Here is a 19,975-nt window from a genome sequence, read left to right on the forward strand (position 1 = left end):
GGATTTCAGGTTCCAGCCTTATCCAAACAGGGGCTGAATCAGAGATGTCTTAGAGCCGGGTCCCTGCATCCAGCAACACCCCGTCACTCCCCACCGCCGGCCCAGACAGCACTGTCCCTGCTGAAGGAGCAAAGCGCATATTCTGAGGCTTGGGGAACGGGGCAAAGAGGTACGCCTGGCTCCCCGCTCCTGAGGAGCTACTGCGGCCACGTGTGGCGGCAGCTTCCGCAGCTCGGGCTGCGTTTTCTTGTTACTCAGTATCACTCCACGCGGGATGCCTGGGCTCCCGCTCCACTTGCCCACTGTTCAGCTTCCTCCTCGTCAATCCCCAAGCCACTGCTGAACCACCGCAAAATACCGTTTACAGACACATTTGTGTAGCTGTGATAAATTGGCGCTGACTTCTTCTCTATAGAATATTCAGGAAGGACGTATACAGTGGGTCCCAGACAGAGACCCAGGCCTGGCGGACGGCACTACGAACTGGGAGCGAAGACGTCTGGGTCCCGGCGCTGCCAGCCCCTCCCCCGCAGTGACGGAGAACGGGGCGCATCCTCTCCCCGGACCTCCACCTGCTCCTGCATCTGTGCACCAGCACTATATGATCAGAGGGCCTCAGAGGCCCTCAGGCTCTGAAATTTCAGCTCAGTAATATGGTTTCTGAGTGCTTACCTGGTACCAGGCCTAAGACAGCCCAGACCCCTATGCCCGTGACCTTAGCCTAATGGGGAAGCCAGACAGCAAACACATAATTACAAACAATAAACTTACAAGTGTCTGCATCACTACAGAGCAACACTCAGAGTGCTCTCAACGTACACAGTCCGGTCTGGGTACCGTGATGGCAGGAACTTTTGCGAACACCCAATGGCATCCAGCTACTCGTGAAGAGAAGGTACAGAAAACGCAAGGGTCGCATTTCAGCGGGAAATACGGGAGGCCAGAGGGCATCACCAAGAGGCAGAACTGGAAGAAGAAAAGACAAATGCAAAGGAGCCCGTTTAGCCCAGTTCTCACTCCCTGTGCCCTCAGGGTCCGGTCAGTCCTGGTGAATCCACAGCAGCCGCCATTTCAAGGCGTTTTTATCAGCAAGAGAAGCTGACCCGGGCGGATGCCGGCAGAGACGTATGCACTGAACCGGTCAGACCGCCTGGAGACCCGGGTTCAGAAAACGGCAGGAACAAAGGCAAGCCGGGCAGCAGGAGGCAAACCAAAACCACAGCCAAGACCCACACCCCGCGGCGCGGGGGGCTGCCCGGAGGCGGCCTGTTTTGTCCACATCTTAGCAGCAACCGGCTGTGCAGCCTTGAGCATGTCGCTTAACCTCTCTGCGCCTCAGTTCCTCGTATGTAAAATCAACCTAAAACACCGTATTTCAACAAGCCTAAAATGTTGTCAACTGTAAGATGTGCTATTTTATGAGCCACTAAGAAGGAGAAAAACGCTGCCAGTTAAACTATGATGCAGCGCTTTCTCATCACTCCAATTTTTTATTTTACATTTGGTAAAAAATCCTTCTTAGATCTTGTCAGATGCAAGTTTTTACCATGGCAGTCTTATACAGACATAAAAAGGAAAAATAAATTAGGATACTTCCGGACCTTTCTCAATTTGGAGCCCAGATCTCCTTCCGAATGGCTTGTTGGTCTGGTCATTGTCACCCCAGGCACCAGCCACCGGCAGCACTTCTGCAAAGCGTTTCTTTTTTTGTTGTTGTTTTTTTGGTTTTTAATTAATTAATTATTTATTTATTTTTTGGCTGCATGGGTCTTCGTTGCTGTGCGCGGGCTTTCTCTAGTTGCATTGAGCGGGGGCTACTCTCCGTTGCGGTGCGCTGGCCTCTCACTGCAGTGGCTTCGCTTGTTGTGGAGCACAGGCTCTAGGCATGTGGGCTTCAGTAGTTGTGGTACGTGGGCTCAGTAGTTGTGGCTCACGGGCTCTAGACTGCAGGCACAGTAGTTGTGGCACATGGGATTAGTTCCTCCGTGGCACGTGGGATCTTCCTGGACCGGGGATGGAACCCGTGTCCCCTGCACTGGCAGGTGGATTCCTAAGCACTGCGCCACCAGGGAAGCCCCTCTGCAAAGCACTTCTGCACCGTCTTCTCCTGGACTGGCGTCAAGCCTCAGACACCCCTCCTCCGAGTGCTGCTTTCTTGACCTCCCCCGGGGGGGCTGCGCTTTCAGGGCACAGACAAGGTCCTTTCCAAGTGACCCTCAACACGTTTGTTGCCTGAGACAGCGAGGGTTTGTGTACCCTCCACGCCACCAGGAAGACAAGCAAGCGTGTGCAGCAAGACAGGCCTGGTGACCACGCCGGATTCCAGACGCTGGGCGGGCTGTGCCTCAGGTCCCAGGAAGGACAGATGTTCCTGCCTGGGGCCCAGCAGGTGGTCACGACCTGGAGTTCATTTCTATAGGGAACCTAGTTGTAGTACATTGTCAGCACTCAATAAACATCAGTTCTTTTCTGCTTTGAATAAACACTTGTAGCCATAGGGAACTATACTCAATATTTTGTAATAACCTCTAAGGAAAAAGAATCTGAAAAAGAATTGTGTGTGTATATATATATATATATATATATATATATATATATACACACACATACACACACACACACACACATATATAACTGATTCACTTTGCTGTACACCTGAAACTAACACAACATTGTAAATCAACTATATTTCAATTTAAAAAAAAAGAAATGCTTGTAGCAAATTATGAATGTTTTACAAAGATGAGCCTTTTCCTCTGAGTTTTGCAGGTTGAGCAGTGTGGCCGGAAGACAAGGTACAATGAGCTGACTGCTCTACCATTTGCGTGCTTTCAAAGAAACCTGAGATCGGGGTGGGAGCTACCAGGAGAGGGACGGAGAAGTGAACCTGGTTTCTTCAGCCCTGCAGGTAGCCCGTGTCCTCGGGATGAAGCTCAACGTGCATGACCAGCAGCCAGCACTCAGAACGGCTCAAAGAAGCCCCAGCAAGGAAGGGACGTTCCTTGGGGTTCAGTGCAGGTGCCTAAATAACTGTTTTTTCCTACTTTTTCCATCTCTAATTATTTAAGCTTAACTCGGTGATTACCCAGTGTTCTTGGGAGCCCAGAACGGCCTTGCTGGTTCTCTTTTGTGTGATGTCAGGGCTTGGAACACTGAATTCTATCTCGGACCGTGACAGCTCACACACCTTTCCCACGTGTGAGAGTGGGGTGGGGGATGGGAAGGGCTCTCCCCGGGGAGGGGCCGTCGGAGGAGCGAGTGGAACAAAGGCCAGCCCCCACTGCATGAATGGCCGGGGGGCCGGCGGGAGGCAGCTGATGGGTTGCTCTGCCCAACTGGAATGGCCTTGACTTCACAATCCTTCGTGAAAAATATAAGACCTTTAACCCTTCACCACTATCGGTCCCTCCCCCTTGCATTTGCTTTGGTGCAATTCGGTGTTTCTAAGGGAAATATCTGAAGAATACTGAGAAATCCTGACTTGGCAAGTCATTGGCTACAGGGACCAAAGCTCTTCGGTTTTACCTGTAAGATGAGAATAAGCAGCACAGGCAGACCTGGGTGGCAGGCGCCCAGGAAAAGGAAGCGGAGGAGGGGCACTTGCCTTCCCTCTGCATTTGCAGGCCAGGACGTCAGGCTTCTAGTGTTCCAACACCATTTCTGGCTTACAATGTGGCTTTGAGCCTAAAAATATGCGTATTTTGTATTTTGACAAATACCATCCAGCTGCACTCTCAAAGCCTGTGCCCAAATGCAGTCCCATTAAGGAGGAAAAGAGAGCCCAGCTCCACACAGGCTCACCGGCCCCGGATTCTTTGGTTTTTATCTCATCATTGGTGAGGCGGTGCAGATCTCACGCGCTTACGAACTACTTCTCTGAATTTCTCGTTTCTCTGTCAGGTTGTTTGAGCCGTCCTCATCTGTATCTTACAACAGCAGCTTAGAGGGGGAGTATCTGCTGGGACGGAAGGGGGACCAGGCGCTGGTAGAAAAGGTCCCCTGAATTCTCCAGTGCAGTCGGGCCCCACGGAAACTGGGAAGCTCTCTCCAAGGATCCCGCTCCTGAAACCTGGAGGTGGAGAAGCCAGAGCTCCGAGGAGCTACCACAGGTCTCACCCCCGCCAAAGGGCTGAGCTGCCAGTGCTGGGTGGCCCGTGGCAGCAGCTGTGTGGCCCAGGGGTGCAGGGCAAGCGGCTGCTCCCAGCTCTCTTTGTATCACTCAGCCCAGACGCAGGGCTCCCCGTAGCTGGTAAGGCTGGAGTCTGAATTTATAGATTTCTTTGTTTATTCTAAAGAAAAGAAGCAGGAAGTTCATTTTTACCAGTGACCTTGACTAGAAGTCTTTGATGATGAGGTTTCACGGGTTAAAGGTTCATCATGGCTTATTTATGTCATTTCTTTAATGGATGGACTTCATGAAATAAACTATACATACACAGGCGAGCACCTGTAGTTCAAAGCCAAAGTTCTTCAATTTAATATACCTATTTTTATTGTAGCTCCATCCCAAGCGATAATACAAATAATGTCATATCACTTTCAAATATTTGCCTGGACTTTTAGAACAATGATTGTTCTAGTCTTTCTAAAATATTTTAGACCTTAATAGAGAAATTTAAAGATATTCCTTCTCCACAATCATTCATCAAATACAACTTTATACGTTTTTTGTTATGCTCTTTGTTTTCTCTTTGTTTAAAGAGCAAAATGTTATTCCAGTGGAGGAAAAGAACTTTATTGCAAAAAACGATTTACAGCTGTGGTTCTAAATGCACCCTGAAGTATAAGAAACCTGGGGAAATGGCTCCACCTAGTGCCCTAGGTGCGGTACTGCAACACGCAAGCTCCATAAACGGTACCAGTGCTTCTCAAACTTGACCGTGTACAGAAATTATCCGTGATCTTGTTAAAATGCAGATTATTACTCAGGTGAGAGGTGAGGACTGAAACTCTGTATTGCTAACAAGCTCCCTGGGGATACACATGCTGCTCGTTCATGGAATTTCCATGAATTTGATGATAAGTCTAGTTGTCTAAATAGAAGGTTGTAATTAGATGTAAAGACCCTTTTAGATGTTAAAAGTTCATAAGTCAGACTTGTTTTCCCCCTTTTCTACAAGGGGCACTATATTAGTTGTGTTGGTGATGTTGATTACTAATTGCAGAAAAACCAATTGCCCTAAGTGAATTCCCTTTAACGTTCAACCCTTATTTTGTAAGTACAACATCTAAGAACATGCTCACGTATTCCCTTGCCCACTGCCTTACTGTGAACAGTTCTAAGAGCAGCGTTTCCATGTTCTATTTCATCTCCCTGGCAGCTGGCATTGGCTAAATTACAGCAGGTGCCCAGCCCGCTGGTCTAGGTAGGTGAGTTCTCCAGGTGAGAGACTAAAGCAGGTGGGCATGCAATGACAGGTGGCAGGTGCAGGGAGCCCCGGCTAAGTGTGTGCTCCGAGACTCTGCTGCACGAGGAGAGAAATCTGTGTTATGGGGACCCTCTTCCCCGAAGCCGTCCATACAATGTCTTCACAAAATAACAAGTGCTCCCACTTCTCGGACCCCCATTGTGCCCAGACTTGCCGATGACGTACACCTTCCCTCTCACACCCAGCACCACGGCCATCTGAGGGACCTTGCCATCTCACAAGAGAAGGTGCTGAAGCTTTGAGCTTTAACAGACCTCCTGGGTCAGCAGCCCACTCAGGACACACATGCAGAACCATCTCATTCAAAATCTCTTCCTTTAAACCACTTTGCCACCACAGGTAACGCTAGTTCCTGAGCGCACACCTCCTGGGGCGTCTCTTTCTTAAATAGTCTGCAGCTGGTTTTCAAATGTGTATGTTAATATAAAGTCTCAGAAAGTGAGAGCTTATCTCTTCTGTGTCCTTAACACGCTAGGCGGTGCTATTAATGTGCTATAAATGTTTTTGGAAACTTGGCAAGCCACTTCACAGGTTTCTGGGGGAGCTAAGTGAAAATCAGTGTAAACCATTGTTACTACTTTGGCTTTGATTTCCTCCTCCTCCTGTCACCGACGGCCACCAAGGAAGAACTTGGGTTTGCCGTGCCCAGAGGCAGCTTCCACTTCCTTCAAAATTAAAGGTGAACTAGAGTATTGGGAGCAGGTTACCTGCAGCACCTACTGCTCTGGGATTCAATTTCTCCTTCACTTGCTTCTCCATTCCCTTCTACTGGTGCGTGTAAGGTGATCACTCTGCCTTTCTGACTTTAGTAGTCCCAGTGCCTGTTGTTGGGCCTGCTGTGTGAGCACTTCGGGTTTGCTGAATGTATAAATCATGAATAATTAACAATACTAATTAAGTGGGACCAAGATCACACCTGGAAATTCCCACGAAGTGCTCACATGTGGTCAGTAGGTGGCAGTCTTGCCTCATTTCTGATGGCTAAGGGGGCGCATGCGTATGCGCGCGCGCGCGCGCGCGCGTGCGTGCGTGCGTGCGTGCGTGCGTGTGTGTGTGTCTAGTTGAAAGCCTGTGCTTCCTCACTTGTAGAAAAAAGGAGAATTCTCTTTCCAATTCTTTATAGAGTTGGAAAGAGTCTTCTGCAGGTCCCTCACTCCATTTGTCAAAGCAGAGGACCTGGGCTTCCTTGGTGGCGCAGTGGTTAAGAATCCGTCTGCCAACGCAGGGGACATGGGTTCAAGCCCTGGTCTGGGAAGATCCCACATGCCGCAGAGCAACTAAGCCCATGCACCACAACTATTGAGCCCGTGTGCTGCAACTACTGAAGCCCGTGCACCTAGAGCCAGTGCTCCACAACAAGAAAAGCCACCACAATGAGAAGCCCATGCACTGCAAGGAAGAGTAGCCCCCGCTCTCCACAACTAGAGAAAGTCCGTGTGCAGCAAAGAAGGCCCAACACAGCCAAAAATAAATAAATAAATAAAAATTTTAAATAAATAAATAAATATGCACCCAACATAGGAGCACCTCAATACATAAGGCAAATGCTAACAGCTATAAAAAAGGAAACTGAAAGTAACACAGTAATAGTGGGGGACTTTAACACCTCACTTACACCAATGGACAGATCATCCAGACAGAAAATTAACAAGGAAACGCAAGCTTTAAATGACACAACAGACCAGACAGATTTAACGGATATTTATAGGACAGTCCATCTGAAAACAGCAGATTACACCTTCTTCTCAAGTGCACACGGCGCAGTGGTTGACAATCTGCCTGCCGATGCAGGGGACACGGGTTTGTGCCCCGGTCCGGGAAGATCCCACATGCCGCGGAGCAGCTAGGCCCGTGAGCCATGGCCACTGAGCCTGCGCATCCGGAGCCTGTGCCCCGCAACGGGAGAGGCCACAACAGTGAGAGGCCTGCGTACCGCAAAAAAAAAAAAAAAATTACAGACCAATATCACTGATAACTATAGATGCAGAAATCCTCAACAGAATACTAGCAAACAGAATCCAACAGCACATTAAAAGGATCGTACACCATGATCAAGTGGGATTTATCCCAGGGATGCAAGGATTCTTCAATATATGCAAATCAATCAATGTGATACACCATATTAACAAACTGAAGGATAAAAACCATATGATCATCTCAAAATGTCCTTTCTCAGCAGATCCTGATTAAAATAATGAAGTTTAGCATGCCCTTCTTTTCATCGACAAGATGCTGACCACAGACTGTATGAATCTTACGGCGGAAAGGAAGTAACATTTATGGAACAGCTACCACATACGAGGTGGACCACATAAGATGCTTAATTCACCAACACTCAGAGGCACTTCTGTGTCAGGCGCAGTGTAAGTGCTTCACAAATACTGACGTCTTTCAATCCCCATCATCCCTGGATGCGTTAGGATCTGTCATTATCCCCTTTTTCAGATGGTGAAACCGAGGCTCGGAGAGGTTAAGTAACGGTCACACAGCTAGTACCGGCCTCTGAGCCCAGGGCAACTCTCCTGGCAATTCTGCAAATTGGCCTCCGTGCCTGGAGCCTCTCCCTGGTAACCCAGTGAGCCCTCAACCACAGGAGAGGGTGTTGCAGTTAAAGGATGCACCCCAGGTCATCCGGCTGCCATTGGGGCCTGAAGCAGCACTGAAGTTTACACGTGCAAGACCATGCCACGCCTGGCACACTGTCTGCAGCACAGCCTCCCAGACGTGGCCACCAGAATCTGCACTAACTAAAGTCAGGGAGCATGCTTTGTTCTCTGACACACGCGGAGCTGGGTCCCTCTGCTGCCGTCTGGCGTTTTCTCCGCCCTTGCAGAGCCGCTCCACATTCCAAAGAATAAAGTAACATTCAAAAAGGAAAATAAACCGAGGAAATCCAGTTACTACTTCCAGGCATGAAAAGATCTTTCCCAATGCATATCAACTCAAGCTTCTCTGGTCTTGGACCCACACAGGCCACGTACACTGAAAACAGGCTGAAGCCACACACCAGGAAAGGACTGGAATCCAGACGGAGGGCGTCTGGCTTTTCTACTTAGATCTCCAGGTGATGTGAACTCTTCATCCTTGGAAATGACCAGCAGCACCCGGCACTGTTACATAATTCAGCTTGAGTCTCCCTGCTACGCAGTGATTTTAGGACTGGCTTCATAAAGCAGAATGGACGGATTTTGTGGAACGTGCCTGTTTTGGCCAAGAATGATCTGCACGATTATTCGATTAAGCCCAGGATACAGCTGTTTGTGACTAAGCCCCTGCGCCCTGAGGGTGACACGTCACCAGGCAGCTGTTTCCTGTTTTCACTCTTCCCTTTATCATTCTATCCGGACTTCCTTTCACCTGCAGGCCCCCAAGACGACCAACTTCAGCGAGTCTGACGTCTGCCATCTCCCATCTCCTTTTCCACCCTCACTGCTGCTCAGGGTAGTTGAGTCATTTACGTGGTGCGGGGACCCTCGTAAGGGGCCTCACGAGTACATCCTGGGACTGGAAGGCGAGGAGACCCCGTCATCCACCTTCATGCAACTAACTGCCCCCTCATTTCCCGTGAAGAACTGTCTGTCGAGGCGACTCCAGCCCCTCCAACAAAACTGCAAAGTGAACCACAAAACAGAACCTCTAGCAGCACGTCCGGGGGGCAGTAACCCACCCAGAGCGAGGCTGGCACTCTGCACAGAAAATGAGTGGTCTCTCAGGCTTGTCTCCTGCTTCAGGCCGGACACAGGACAGGATGTGTTTAAATGTAAGGAAGTTCATTTCTGTGCAAATAGGTTGAGGTCAAAGCAGCTTTCCTCAGCACCAAGGCAACACCTCAATCGTCATGGTATTTGAGCTTGTAATATACAAAGATTATGGGTCACTGCACTTTACAGTTGGGAAAGGTGAAGGGACTTGCCTAATGGATCCTATAGCAATGGCTTAAGAATAGGGCGTAGTCTTCCCTAACGGAAAGTGCCTTTGAAACAGTATTAGATGTAACAATAAGAAGTAAGGTCACTGCCTTTATTTGCAATCTATGCCTTTTTTTTTTTTAAATTTATTTTACTTATTTTTGGCTGAGTTGGGTCTTCGTTGCTGCGTGTGGGCTTTCTCTAGTTGCGGCGAGCGGGGGCTACTCTTCGTTGTGGTGTGCGGGCTTCTCACTGCGGTGGCTTCTCTTGTGGAGCACAGGCTCTAGGCACACATGCTTCAGTAGTTGTGGCACGTGGGCTCAGTAGTTGTGGCTTGTGGGCTCTAGAGCACAGGCTCGGTAGTTGTGGCGCATGAGCTTAGTTGCTCCATGGCATGTGGGATCTTCCCGGACCAGGGCTCGAACCCGTGTCCCCTGCATTGGTAGGTGGATTCTTCACCACTGCACCACCAGGGAAGCCCCCTGCAGGCTATGCCTTTTTGATTCAAAAAAAGAAAAGAGACTCCAAACAAACTAAACAGTGGTAGTAGGTCAGGGATGGGCAACAGTAAGAGAACATGGACTTCTACTTTTTAGACTTCAGTATTACATAACTTCAAAACAAGCATGGACTACTTTTATAATGATAGAAAGTTTTTTGGGACTTTTCCCCGTGATTTTAAAAAATGAAAATGTATTCTATTCCTGACTCTTAGTCACTGTAATCGTCAATAAAAACACGTTTTCTCTGCACCTTGGAATTCTTCTTTGTTACCATCTCTCTTCTTCTATATACAATATTCAAATAAAACTTTTTAGATACCTAGCATAGGAAATGTAAGATGGCTTTATGGCCAAAATGTTTAGAAAAAGAGGCACAGAAAAAAGTAGATGGTTTCTGGTGCTTTATCATCACTCTCCCTCAAAAACACCTGTCACTTGTGTCTCTGAAAAATAAAAACATGTTTTTAAATTGTTGCCCATCCTCTGAAATTCATAGGTGACTATCCGAGAAGATGGGGCTAGTAGTGATTCTTATAAGTTCTGGGTACTAAGAAATGGTTTAATAACAAGCCAAACTAAATAATCCTGGATAAAAACTGAAATACACTCTTCGTACTTAAATTACTTTATAAACGGAATCTTAGCTCAGCTATATTTGAGGTAGATAAGGTAACAAAATAATGCACTGTTTAGGTTTTTAAATTTTTTTATTTTCATAAAATAAACAAGCAGGAATCATTTTATTTCAACTGTTGAAGAATTATCATGAATTATTCAAGATTTAATTGCATCAGGATAAATTAAGCTTTCACGTGCTTAGATACAACAGACTTACTGACTGCTGAACCTTTTAAATTAACTGAGTTTAACTTTCACATGACCAGTTGTTTTTATGGCTTATATAATCATTGACCCTTTTTTCAAAAACATTTAAAATGACTGAAAAACAAAGGTTTCCAAAGTCTATAAGTAAAATCATATCAATTAGAATTAGAACATTTACCTTCTTCAAGGAAAAAAATGATACTGGCTTGATCATTTCTGTCTACTCTGAGTTGAGAAAATGAATTCCCTTGGAGTTCTGGTCTCAATTTTGCTAGCAAATATTGAACTGCTTAGAAGCTACTCACCAGTCTTAAACCTTCAACTCACACCCCACATCTTAATCATCCCAAGCTGAAGGCTTGCTGCCTTGACACTGGGCAGCAGCGCTTCCTCGCGGCTACCGAGTAAGAGGCTCACCAGTTCATTAGCAGCCCTCTGACCTTGACCAAGCAGCCAACAAAGCAATCCCATCCCACTTGCACGTCCACTCTGATTTGCAACAGTAAGACAAGACCTGGATGGAAAGATGATGGAAGACTCAACCGGAAATTGACTAAGAGTTACACTCTTCCTTGGGCAGAGAACCAGGGAGCTCAGAACGGAGACAGAAGCACACAGATCCACCAGATCCTCTATGCAGTCCTTGCTTACTGTATTTTTATTTTAATTTAGATAAGAAAGAGAGAGATGATTACACAGAAAACACCAACATCTGCAGAATTACAAATTAAGCAAATGCAACGGGAAACACACGTGTTTCGGTCCCTTTCTGGTGCTCTTTTACCATCTGCTCTCTTGGAAGGAACTCAGGAGCTGTAGTACTTGAGGAGATTCTCATCCGTAGGTTTGAGGATTTTCTTATCTGCCATATTCACTACCCACCCAGGAGCAAGACCAAAGAAAATCTGCCTTGGATCTTTTCGAGTGCTGAGCATTTGGAAGAGTTCGTCTTTCGTGATATCAGGTAAGATATAACCATACTTCTTGGCGAGCTCCAGTCTCGCTTCAGGAAATTCAGCAGGATCCGCCAAGTAACCACGATTCCTTGCATCAGTGTAATAGGTTACCAGTGCCTCAGGGGGGAGCATTCGCTTGGGAATGGGTTGTCCACGGAGAAAGAATGGAATAGGTTTGCACAGTATTTCTAAAAAAAATGTTTAAATAGAAAGAGAGAGATGCAAATACTGCCTATATACACAATGATTTTCTCTTAATAATGGTATTCTTTTAATTATTAATTTTTAAATATTTCCAAGAGGAAAACTTAATTCCCAAAACTTTTTTTTTTATTAAACAGGTTCGTCTTAAGTAAGCAAATGGAAACACTTGACTTTCAAAAGTCTGCATCTTGAAAGTCAAAGTTACTCCTGCATCACCAACAGCGAGTGAATTTCTAAACGTGGGAAATAGCATATTGAAGCCCCATGTTTCAAAAAACAAAACCTTTTTATGACACACTGGCTGAGGTGTATGAGAAGGCGGAGCGCCACCAGCCACACCAGTAGTAGAAACCCCTCAAACAGGAAGCCAAGGGAGCTGCAGAGCAAGTCAAACCCTCGTGTGGCAGTCAGCACGCGACCCCGAGGCAACAAGCTTACCCAGGCTCCGAGGGTCGTAGAAGGCCGTCGTGACGACACCCCCGTTCTTCTCGATCGCAGCGATGGCCAGCTCTGAAGCCAGCTGTACTTCAATATTAACTTTTGCCTTAAAGGTGTCAGCACCCTGTCACCCGTCAAAACAAGGTCTGTGAGGAGACGGCTTGGCTACAAGTGAATTAATTACATGAGCTTCCCGTCTACACTGTGTTTTCTCCTCTAAAGGGCCTGCAACGTGACAGCTATTCCTACTTTAAATACCTCTGCTTTGAGGTCCTATCAAACACCAAATTCTTCCACGTTTTTTAGGCCAACTTGTTTTACCAATTTTCATTCCCTATGAGCAGGGATGACTAGAATTCCATTTTATGCATTTGGCGGGCACCAACATAAATACACATTCCCATTACTTCAGTAACAGCAGATTGTTTAATCCTCAAGACAACTCTAGACCAACAGAATCACTGCCACACCAATGTCATAGACGGCGACACATAGACGGAAACGCAGAGAGGTTAAGCAACTTGCCCAAGACCACAAGGCCAGGGGGAGTCTAGTCCCAGCGCCTTCGTTCCTAACCACATTATGCCATGTGACACAGACAAAAACTTACCTTCCTGACCCATAAGTAAGCAAGAGGCCAAGAGCTGGTTAAAGAGGGGGGCAAGAGGGCTCGAGCCAGCAAAAGAACAAAGTATCTGAGCTTGGGAGGGGCCACTCTAGGGAAAGGGGCAGAGACAACAACAAAAATAAAAATAGCACTCAACTTTTTAAAGTCCCGTCTGGGCACTTTCATTAGGATGTGCTATATTTTACTCTAATTGCAGAACAGATTCTGACAAAATAAAAAGATGGTGGCCCTACCATTCTTTTTGCAGTAATAAAAATTTTTTTTGCTATTCTGGTACGGCCGAAACAAGCTGGCTCCCAATTTCAAAATATTCCATCAATTCTAAGACACATTTTCTCACATTTTTCCCATCTATGATACTGGTAGGCATTTTTACAGTCAATGGCACTCTTGACTCAATGAAACAAAGTCTTGCCATATTATTTGAGATTTCTAATTACTATTCCACAGATTGCTTAACCATTTCCCCATCCTTGGGCATTGGGGTTAGTTCCAGCATTTTCAGTGTTATAAGAAGAATATTTAGCATTTCATTATATCAATTAGGTTTCTTTTATTTTGTTTTTCCTTAGGACTTCTGTTCCCAAATTGGTAATGTTGTGCTGAAAGAGCAAAAGAGTCTTATTATCCACTATTTACTACAAATCTGAAATCCAGAAAAGGGCAAGCAGTTTACAGAGCTGTAAATAATGTATAACTGTACTTATTCAACCAATGTCCTGGTGTAGATTTCAGAATGATTTTTGCTAGTTTAATAGACACATGCCTGAAAGCTGTTGGGATGTGCATTAATGTCTGGTGAGGTCATGGGTTTTTCCATATGTTAATCTACAGTTGTGTTCCCTTATTCGCCTCAAGTAGAATACTGAGGTTTAATGGTGTATTTGGTATTGTCTCTTCAAATCATTTTATTTGGAAAACTTTTATCCACAAGTGTACTTTTTCAAAGGAATCTAAAAGGTTTTCCCATAAACAATGCTCCCCTCTAGTGGACACTAAGTTACTTACACAGCAATATCGTATTACTGACAGACAAGAAACAGGTAGTTGATTAACAATCTACAAGTTCATTTGCTTATGAAACTCCTGGCCAACTTCTACAAATAGAAAACCGCTTCCCTAAAATTAGAACTGAATTTGATTCATTTCTGTCTTCCATAAATACTGAGTGACTATCACAAGCCAATATTTCCAATGTTGTAAATACAGCAATGTATCAAAGTACCTGCTCTCAAAGAACTGACATCACAATGAGGAAAAACAATGAAAAATAAATACATGACTTGGTAATAAGTGTCAAGTGTTCATACACTCAAAGAAAAATCCTTTGGGCAGAATAAGGCAGACGGTCGGGTATGAGGGTATGAATGTTCCTTTATAAAGAATGTCAAAAACATCTTCCTACTAGGATGACATTTGAACAGAGAACCAAACAGAGTGAGGGAGAAGTACGAATGGGTACACAGGAGAAGAACATCCCAGGACCAGGGAACAGAGCCGCTCCTGCCTCCCGCCACCAACAGCATGCAGCTTTCTAAAACCACGAGTATAACACGATCGCCACTACATAATGTTTATGACAACTCAAAAGGGATAAAAATAAAGCAGGCAGGGTGTCGATTATATGCAAATCAGAAATAGCCATCTATGTAACTCCAAAAACAATCTAATTCAGACTTACCTCCTCTACCAGCTGAACACCATAATCCCTTTTAGATGGCTGGATGGTCACGCCTCTCCCATTGACAAGTTGGGTTAAATCAATAGGTTGTGTAGGATCAACTCGACCCAAATCGATAAGATACTGCAGCCTGTTGAGACTCAAAGGCTGATACTGGCGTCTGAAGCTACAGAACAAAGTAACAGTAGTTGGAAAACTCAGCCAGACTTACCTTCCAGCAAGATCTCCAGATCAACTCAGAGCTTTGTCCTGGGTTTTCCTCCATCAGTTTATATGGTTTAACAAAATAAAACCCCTGAGTATGGCATAAACATGTAATATTCCTTGATTTGGGGGCAATGAAACAAAACCAGTAAGTACTTACTTTGTTTCACCAACAATTATTTGCCTAGGCATCTACTTCACTCATTTAGACAAATAAATAAATATTTAACCCACTATGTAAATTATACATTAATGGAACTCAAAGTAATGGTGATTACCATTTATTGGGTGACGAAAATGAGTCAGATTTTATATATGTAATCGCCCTAAACCTCGCGAGCAGACACCATTATCTCCATTTTGCAAGTCAGTGCAATGTCTGGCTTTTTCCCCAATTCAGGCTAAACTTCATTACCAAAAATGGTTCAGAGAAACAGCAATGAAAGTTTGCCTCAAAGTGGATTTAAATTTCTACCAACCTAGTTTTAGGTAACTCTCAGTGAGAATTAGGTATTTTACACTAAGAAGAAAAGCAAACTTACCTATGTCCTTCATTAAACCCGTATTTTGGGATTCGAAGGTAAAATGGAGTCTGGCCTCCCTCAAAGCCCAGCCGGGGCCGGGTTCCTCTCTGTCGTTCTCCCTTGTGGCCTCTGCCACATTTCCTACCTCTTCTCTGACCTCTTGGTCGTCTTCCCTGTAAGGAAAGAAAAATGTTTTATGATCTACAGATGCACTTTTAAAAATTGCATTTCACCTTTGCACTGTATCTTTTGGTTACGCCCTTCATTCATCCAACCAAGCACGACTAGCCAAGCCCACTACGTGCCAGGCACCATCCTAGCTGCTCTGAAGTCCAAACACTCCACATGAGCAACTCTGCCTCCGAAGATGTAGCTAATTCTTGCAACCAAACTCCAAGTTGTGTTTCAAAGGGAAAGTTCCAAGAATGAGATGAAAAAAAGGAGACTGTGACAGGTTGGAACTGAAAAAAATTGTAGAATTAAACATCCACAACAAGCAAAGTTTGCATGATACGCAAGCGCATTTATTTTGGAATTAATTGTCAATATGCCATTGTTACCCATATATAGCGTTTTATTTAAATACCAACTTATAAGGAAAATATTTTTCTTACTTTACATCCTGTCACTTCAGGAAAGCAACAAATTGATTTTTAAAGTGACAGTATGTCCATGACAGCTTTTCTAGCTATATTCAATGATTTGCAAAAGAGACATCAAATGTAATAAATCTTTCCCATGAAAATAAGCTATGATGGAAAAGCACTCCATGTTAAACCCAATTTTAAATGAGACAATCATTTGTACTTCCTGCGACCTCGCTCCCCCGCCCTAATTGACGTAATTAAGCCTCTAAACCTGAACCTTACAGAGAACTGGGACCACGTGGGCAGGTTTTCCCGCGTCACCTAAGCAGAGGGGCTCAGGGACCCCTGGTTCCCCCAGCGCCTCTGGACCCGCGACCCCGAGGGCCCCCGCGCCGCCCGCAGCCTTACCGGTTTCCTGGAGCCCGGGTTCGGCCTCAGGTTAGCCAGGCTCACACGAGGAAGGGCCCGCAGCAGGTCCAAGGCCTGGGGCCCTCCGCCCCGCACCGGGCCGGCCATAACGGCGCGCCCGCCAAACCGCAAGGACGCCGGGCCGCCAGAGCTACGTAATTTCCGGCACTGCTTTACGGCCGAGGCCCCGCCCCTGTCGTGCTGCAGGCGCGCCGCGCCGTCAGCCGCGGGGCATGCCGGGAGCCGGGTGCATTCGCGGTGGCGGCAGGTGTGCGAGAGTGTAATCTTCGCGGTGCGCCGGCTTTATGTTTAGTTCGTTGGGGATGGGATCCTGTTTTGAGAGGTCGTGCCTTGACCTTGGCTCGGAATGTGCTGCGTTCTCTTCCGCCGCACAAAGCACGCGTTGAAAACGGTGTGTGCGTTAGAGGGCTTGGAGTCACTGGCCTGATGTGTCTCCCAGCCTGGTCCTTAGAGGCGCAGGGTCTTCTCCGAGCTCCACGTGGGGCCCAGAATAAGATACTCTGGGCGCTGAAGTACCGGTTTGGAGCTGAGCCAATTATACGCCCTGTCCTCTGAAAAGAATTGCACAACGGAGAGTTGTGGGTTAATTGTTATTTGGGGCAAGATGAGGGCTATAGCATGGGAGATAGCCCCTCAGCTCCGAGGAACTGCTCCGGAAGTCAGTATATATGTGATTTACGTGAAGGGAGGTAGTGTCATCAAGCACACATGTTGGCAGAGGCTTGCTGCTGGTCACAGGAGCAGATGTCACCATTAATGATTCTAGTGCCCTTCTAGATACAAGGAGATGCCAGAATTTGGGCTCATAAAATCTTCTGGAAATGCCTATCTGAAAACCTGTTCTGCCAGTTTTCCCAGAGCAAAGTGCGCCTTACTCCTGATCTCAGCCCTCAAGTCTTTTCAAGGGGTGTTGGAGGTCAGCGGCTGCAGTGGCTACCGACTTCATCCTTGTAGAGGCAGATGGCAAGTTCCGACTTTTAGCTGGCAACCTTGAGATTCGAAAATAATACTCAGGGTCGAGCTATTACAGTGTCTGGCTGGTACCAACCCGTGAATAGGACGCAAATTCTGCATCCTGTCCGAGTGCGTCTGTGTTGCTTTGACCAAGTCACAGACATGCTAACTTCACTTGCTGTTAATACTGAAGGAGCCACGCTGAGCGCTTGGCTGTGTGTCAGTCGCGTGCTGAGTCACCCTCATTCGATTCATCAACTGAACAACCCCTCGTGGGGTAGATGTTATTGCCTTTCGGACTTGACAAGGGCGGTAGCTTGAACGACGTCTCATAGCAAGCAGCAGAGCCAGGATTCACACTTTGCCTCCTATTACATAAGTAGTATTTTTTATAATATAAAGTTGAATATCTGCAGCACAAAATACATAACAATATTTTCACTCAAAAGTATCGGCTTCCCTATTTTTGTCTTAAGTGAGTATAATATGGACCATGCTCTTTTCTTTTCCTTTCTTTTATTTTTCTTTTTATGTTTCACTGTCTTGCTGGGGGGTTGTTCTGCTCATCCCTACTGGTGATCACAAATGGTGAAGGTGGAAATAAATTTTTGGAGGGCAACTACTTCTCTGTTTAAACATTTTTGAAGTTATTTTAAATCAAGTGTGAAAAACTACAGAGGGGACTTCCTGGTGGTCCAGTGGTTAGGACTCTGTGCTTTCACTGCTGGGGCCGAGTTCTATCCCTGGTCATGGAACTAAGATCCCACAAGCCCCGTGACCTGGCAAAAAAACCCCACAAAAAACACAGAAAGAAAAAGTTGCATTCATTCCTTTATTTGAGCAATATTTATGAGCGAGACACTGAACTTGTTACTGAAAAATATACCTGGATGAAGTCAAACAGGATCTTCTCCCAGATTGTTTGAAATCTAGTAGGGGAGATTTTCCAAGAATTATTATTATTATTATTATTTTGGCTGCACCATGCACTTGTGGGATCTTAGTTCCCCCACCAGGGATCAAACCCGGGCCCTTGGCAATGAAAGCGTGGAGTCCTAACCACTGGACCACCAGGGAATTCCCCAAGAATGAGTATTTTTGAAAAGTTAAAAAAAAATCAGGCCTTTTGTAGAACAAATAGCACTACAAGAGAAATACAAATATGTGAGTTCTATAAAACAATATGAAGATAAAAGTCCATACTATTTAGAAGTGTAGAAAGAAATATAGTGAAAAAAATAGAAGCTAGTTCCTGCCTTTAAGGGTTTTCAATTCAATATATTTCATCATCTTTCTGTTAGAAATTTCATACTTCTGGGAAGAAAATTGCAAAATATGTTGCAAAATGTGTCCTAATCTACAGAAAGATACATAGTTTTCCCCCTATCTAGAAAATCATTGTTTTCACTAAGTAATGAGCTCTAGATGAGTGTTAGTTCCAATAATATTCTTTATCATCGAAAAAAAATTTTATTGAATAAATGAGATACAGGAAATATAAAACAGTGTGCTGCCCTTCTGTGAAGTAGATGCTTTTTGTTGTATACGTTATGTAATGTTATTGGTGGACATCAGTTAATGATAGTGGAAGTAATAATTGTAGGCTACATATTTGTTTAGCCCATATGCAACATGTTGACCAAGCATATAAAACAGTCAAAATAATTTGATGAGTCTCATCTGTGTTGTAAGAATGTAAATTAAGGGTGTATGGTGAATAAGTCATCGATCTTTAAGCCTACAGAAGTTTTACATCATCATCATTGCAGGATAATATTTATTAAGCACCCACATGCTTGGGGTGTTGTCCTAGACCCTGTTTAAATCACATTAAGGAGACCTTGTAATAAGAAAACATCTCAGCAACTATTTAAGAGTCATCCTGACTCCAGCCCTGGTTAATAGTGACTACTGAGTCATTATATAAAAGAATGAAGTGAACCCTATAAAGATGCTATAATTTGAAGTCCATTGGGAAGGCCCTCCTTCTCATACACTCCCAAATAATCTTCCTCCACCTATCCCAGTGCTGTGACAGTCTGTCAATATAGATTGATTCCTTTTAGCTAATTAATTAAAATTTTCAAGGATGTAAGAATGGGACTTGGGGATGAAAATAAAAGGGGATAAATTAATCACACAAGGTACTGTGTATGAACCATAATGATAATACACTATGACATGAAGAGTCACATCAGGACTTCCCTGGTGGTGCAGTGGTTGAGAGTCTGCCTGCCAATGCAGGGGACAGGGGTTCAAACCCTGGTCGGGGAAGATCCCACATGCCGCGGAGCAACTAAGCCCGTGCGCCACAACTATTGAGCCTGCGCTCTAGGGCCCCGCGAGCCACAACTACTGAAGGCCGTGCTCCACAACAAGAGAAGCCACTGCAGTGAGAAGCCCGCACACCGCAAGAAAGAGTAGCCCATGCTCTCTGCAACTGGAGAAAGCCTGCACGTAGCAACGAAGACCGAACTCAGCCAAAAATAAATAAATAAAACAATAATAAATTAAAAAAAGATCAACTCAACTGTTTCTGAGATTAAAAAACAACAAGACAAAAGCATGCACATAAAAGTCTCCCATCTCATCTCCCTAAATGAGGTCACACATTAAATAATATTTTGGCAGGGATGGGAACAGGAGGAGGAAAGGAATTTCAGTGATTCAGTTATTACTGACGAGTCATTTTTAGAATGGGACCA

The 19,975-nt window shown here is 45.3% G+C and overlaps 1 protein-coding gene across 1 annotated transcript; it reads right to left on the reverse strand.

The window, feature by feature from the left end:
• Positions 1-10,538: 10,538 nt before the first annotated feature.
• Positions 10,539-16,454, reverse strand: MRPL15 (mitochondrial ribosomal protein L15). Its single transcript, XM_079902382.1, has 5 exons — positions 16,296-16,454; positions 15,319-15,473; positions 14,573-14,738; positions 12,264-12,387; positions 10,539-11,809 (listed from the first exon to the last, which is right to left on the reverse strand). Exons 1-5 carry the CDS (start codon positions 16,401-16,403, stop codon positions 11,472-11,474), a joined length of 891 nt encoding a protein of 296 aa, XP_079758508.1. The 5' UTR covers positions 16,404-16,454; the 3' UTR covers positions 10,539-11,471.
• Between the last annotated feature and the right edge of the window lie 3,521 nt (positions 16,455-19,975).

Source organism: Stenella coeruleoalba, assembly GCF_951394435.1.
Source record: "Stenella coeruleoalba genome assembly, chromosome: 17".
NCBI lineage: Eukaryota > Metazoa > Chordata > Mammalia > Artiodactyla > Delphinidae > Stenella > Stenella coeruleoalba.

Excerpts from the sequence above, each read along its gene's own strand:
- MRPL15 (XM_079902382.1), bottom strand. The coding sequence starts at position 16,403 with ATGGCCGGCCCGGTGCGGGGCGGAGGGCCCCAGGCCTTGGACCTGCTG. Across the intron at positions 15,474-16,295 it reads ACCCGGGCTCCAGGAAACCG|GGAAGACGACCAAGAGGTCA; the intron begins GTAAGGCTGCGG and ends CTTTCCTTACAG. Across the intron at positions 11,810-12,263 it reads CTACGACCCTCGGAGCCTGG|AAATACTGTGCAAACCTATT; the intron begins GTAAGCTTGTTG and ends CATTTTTTTTAG.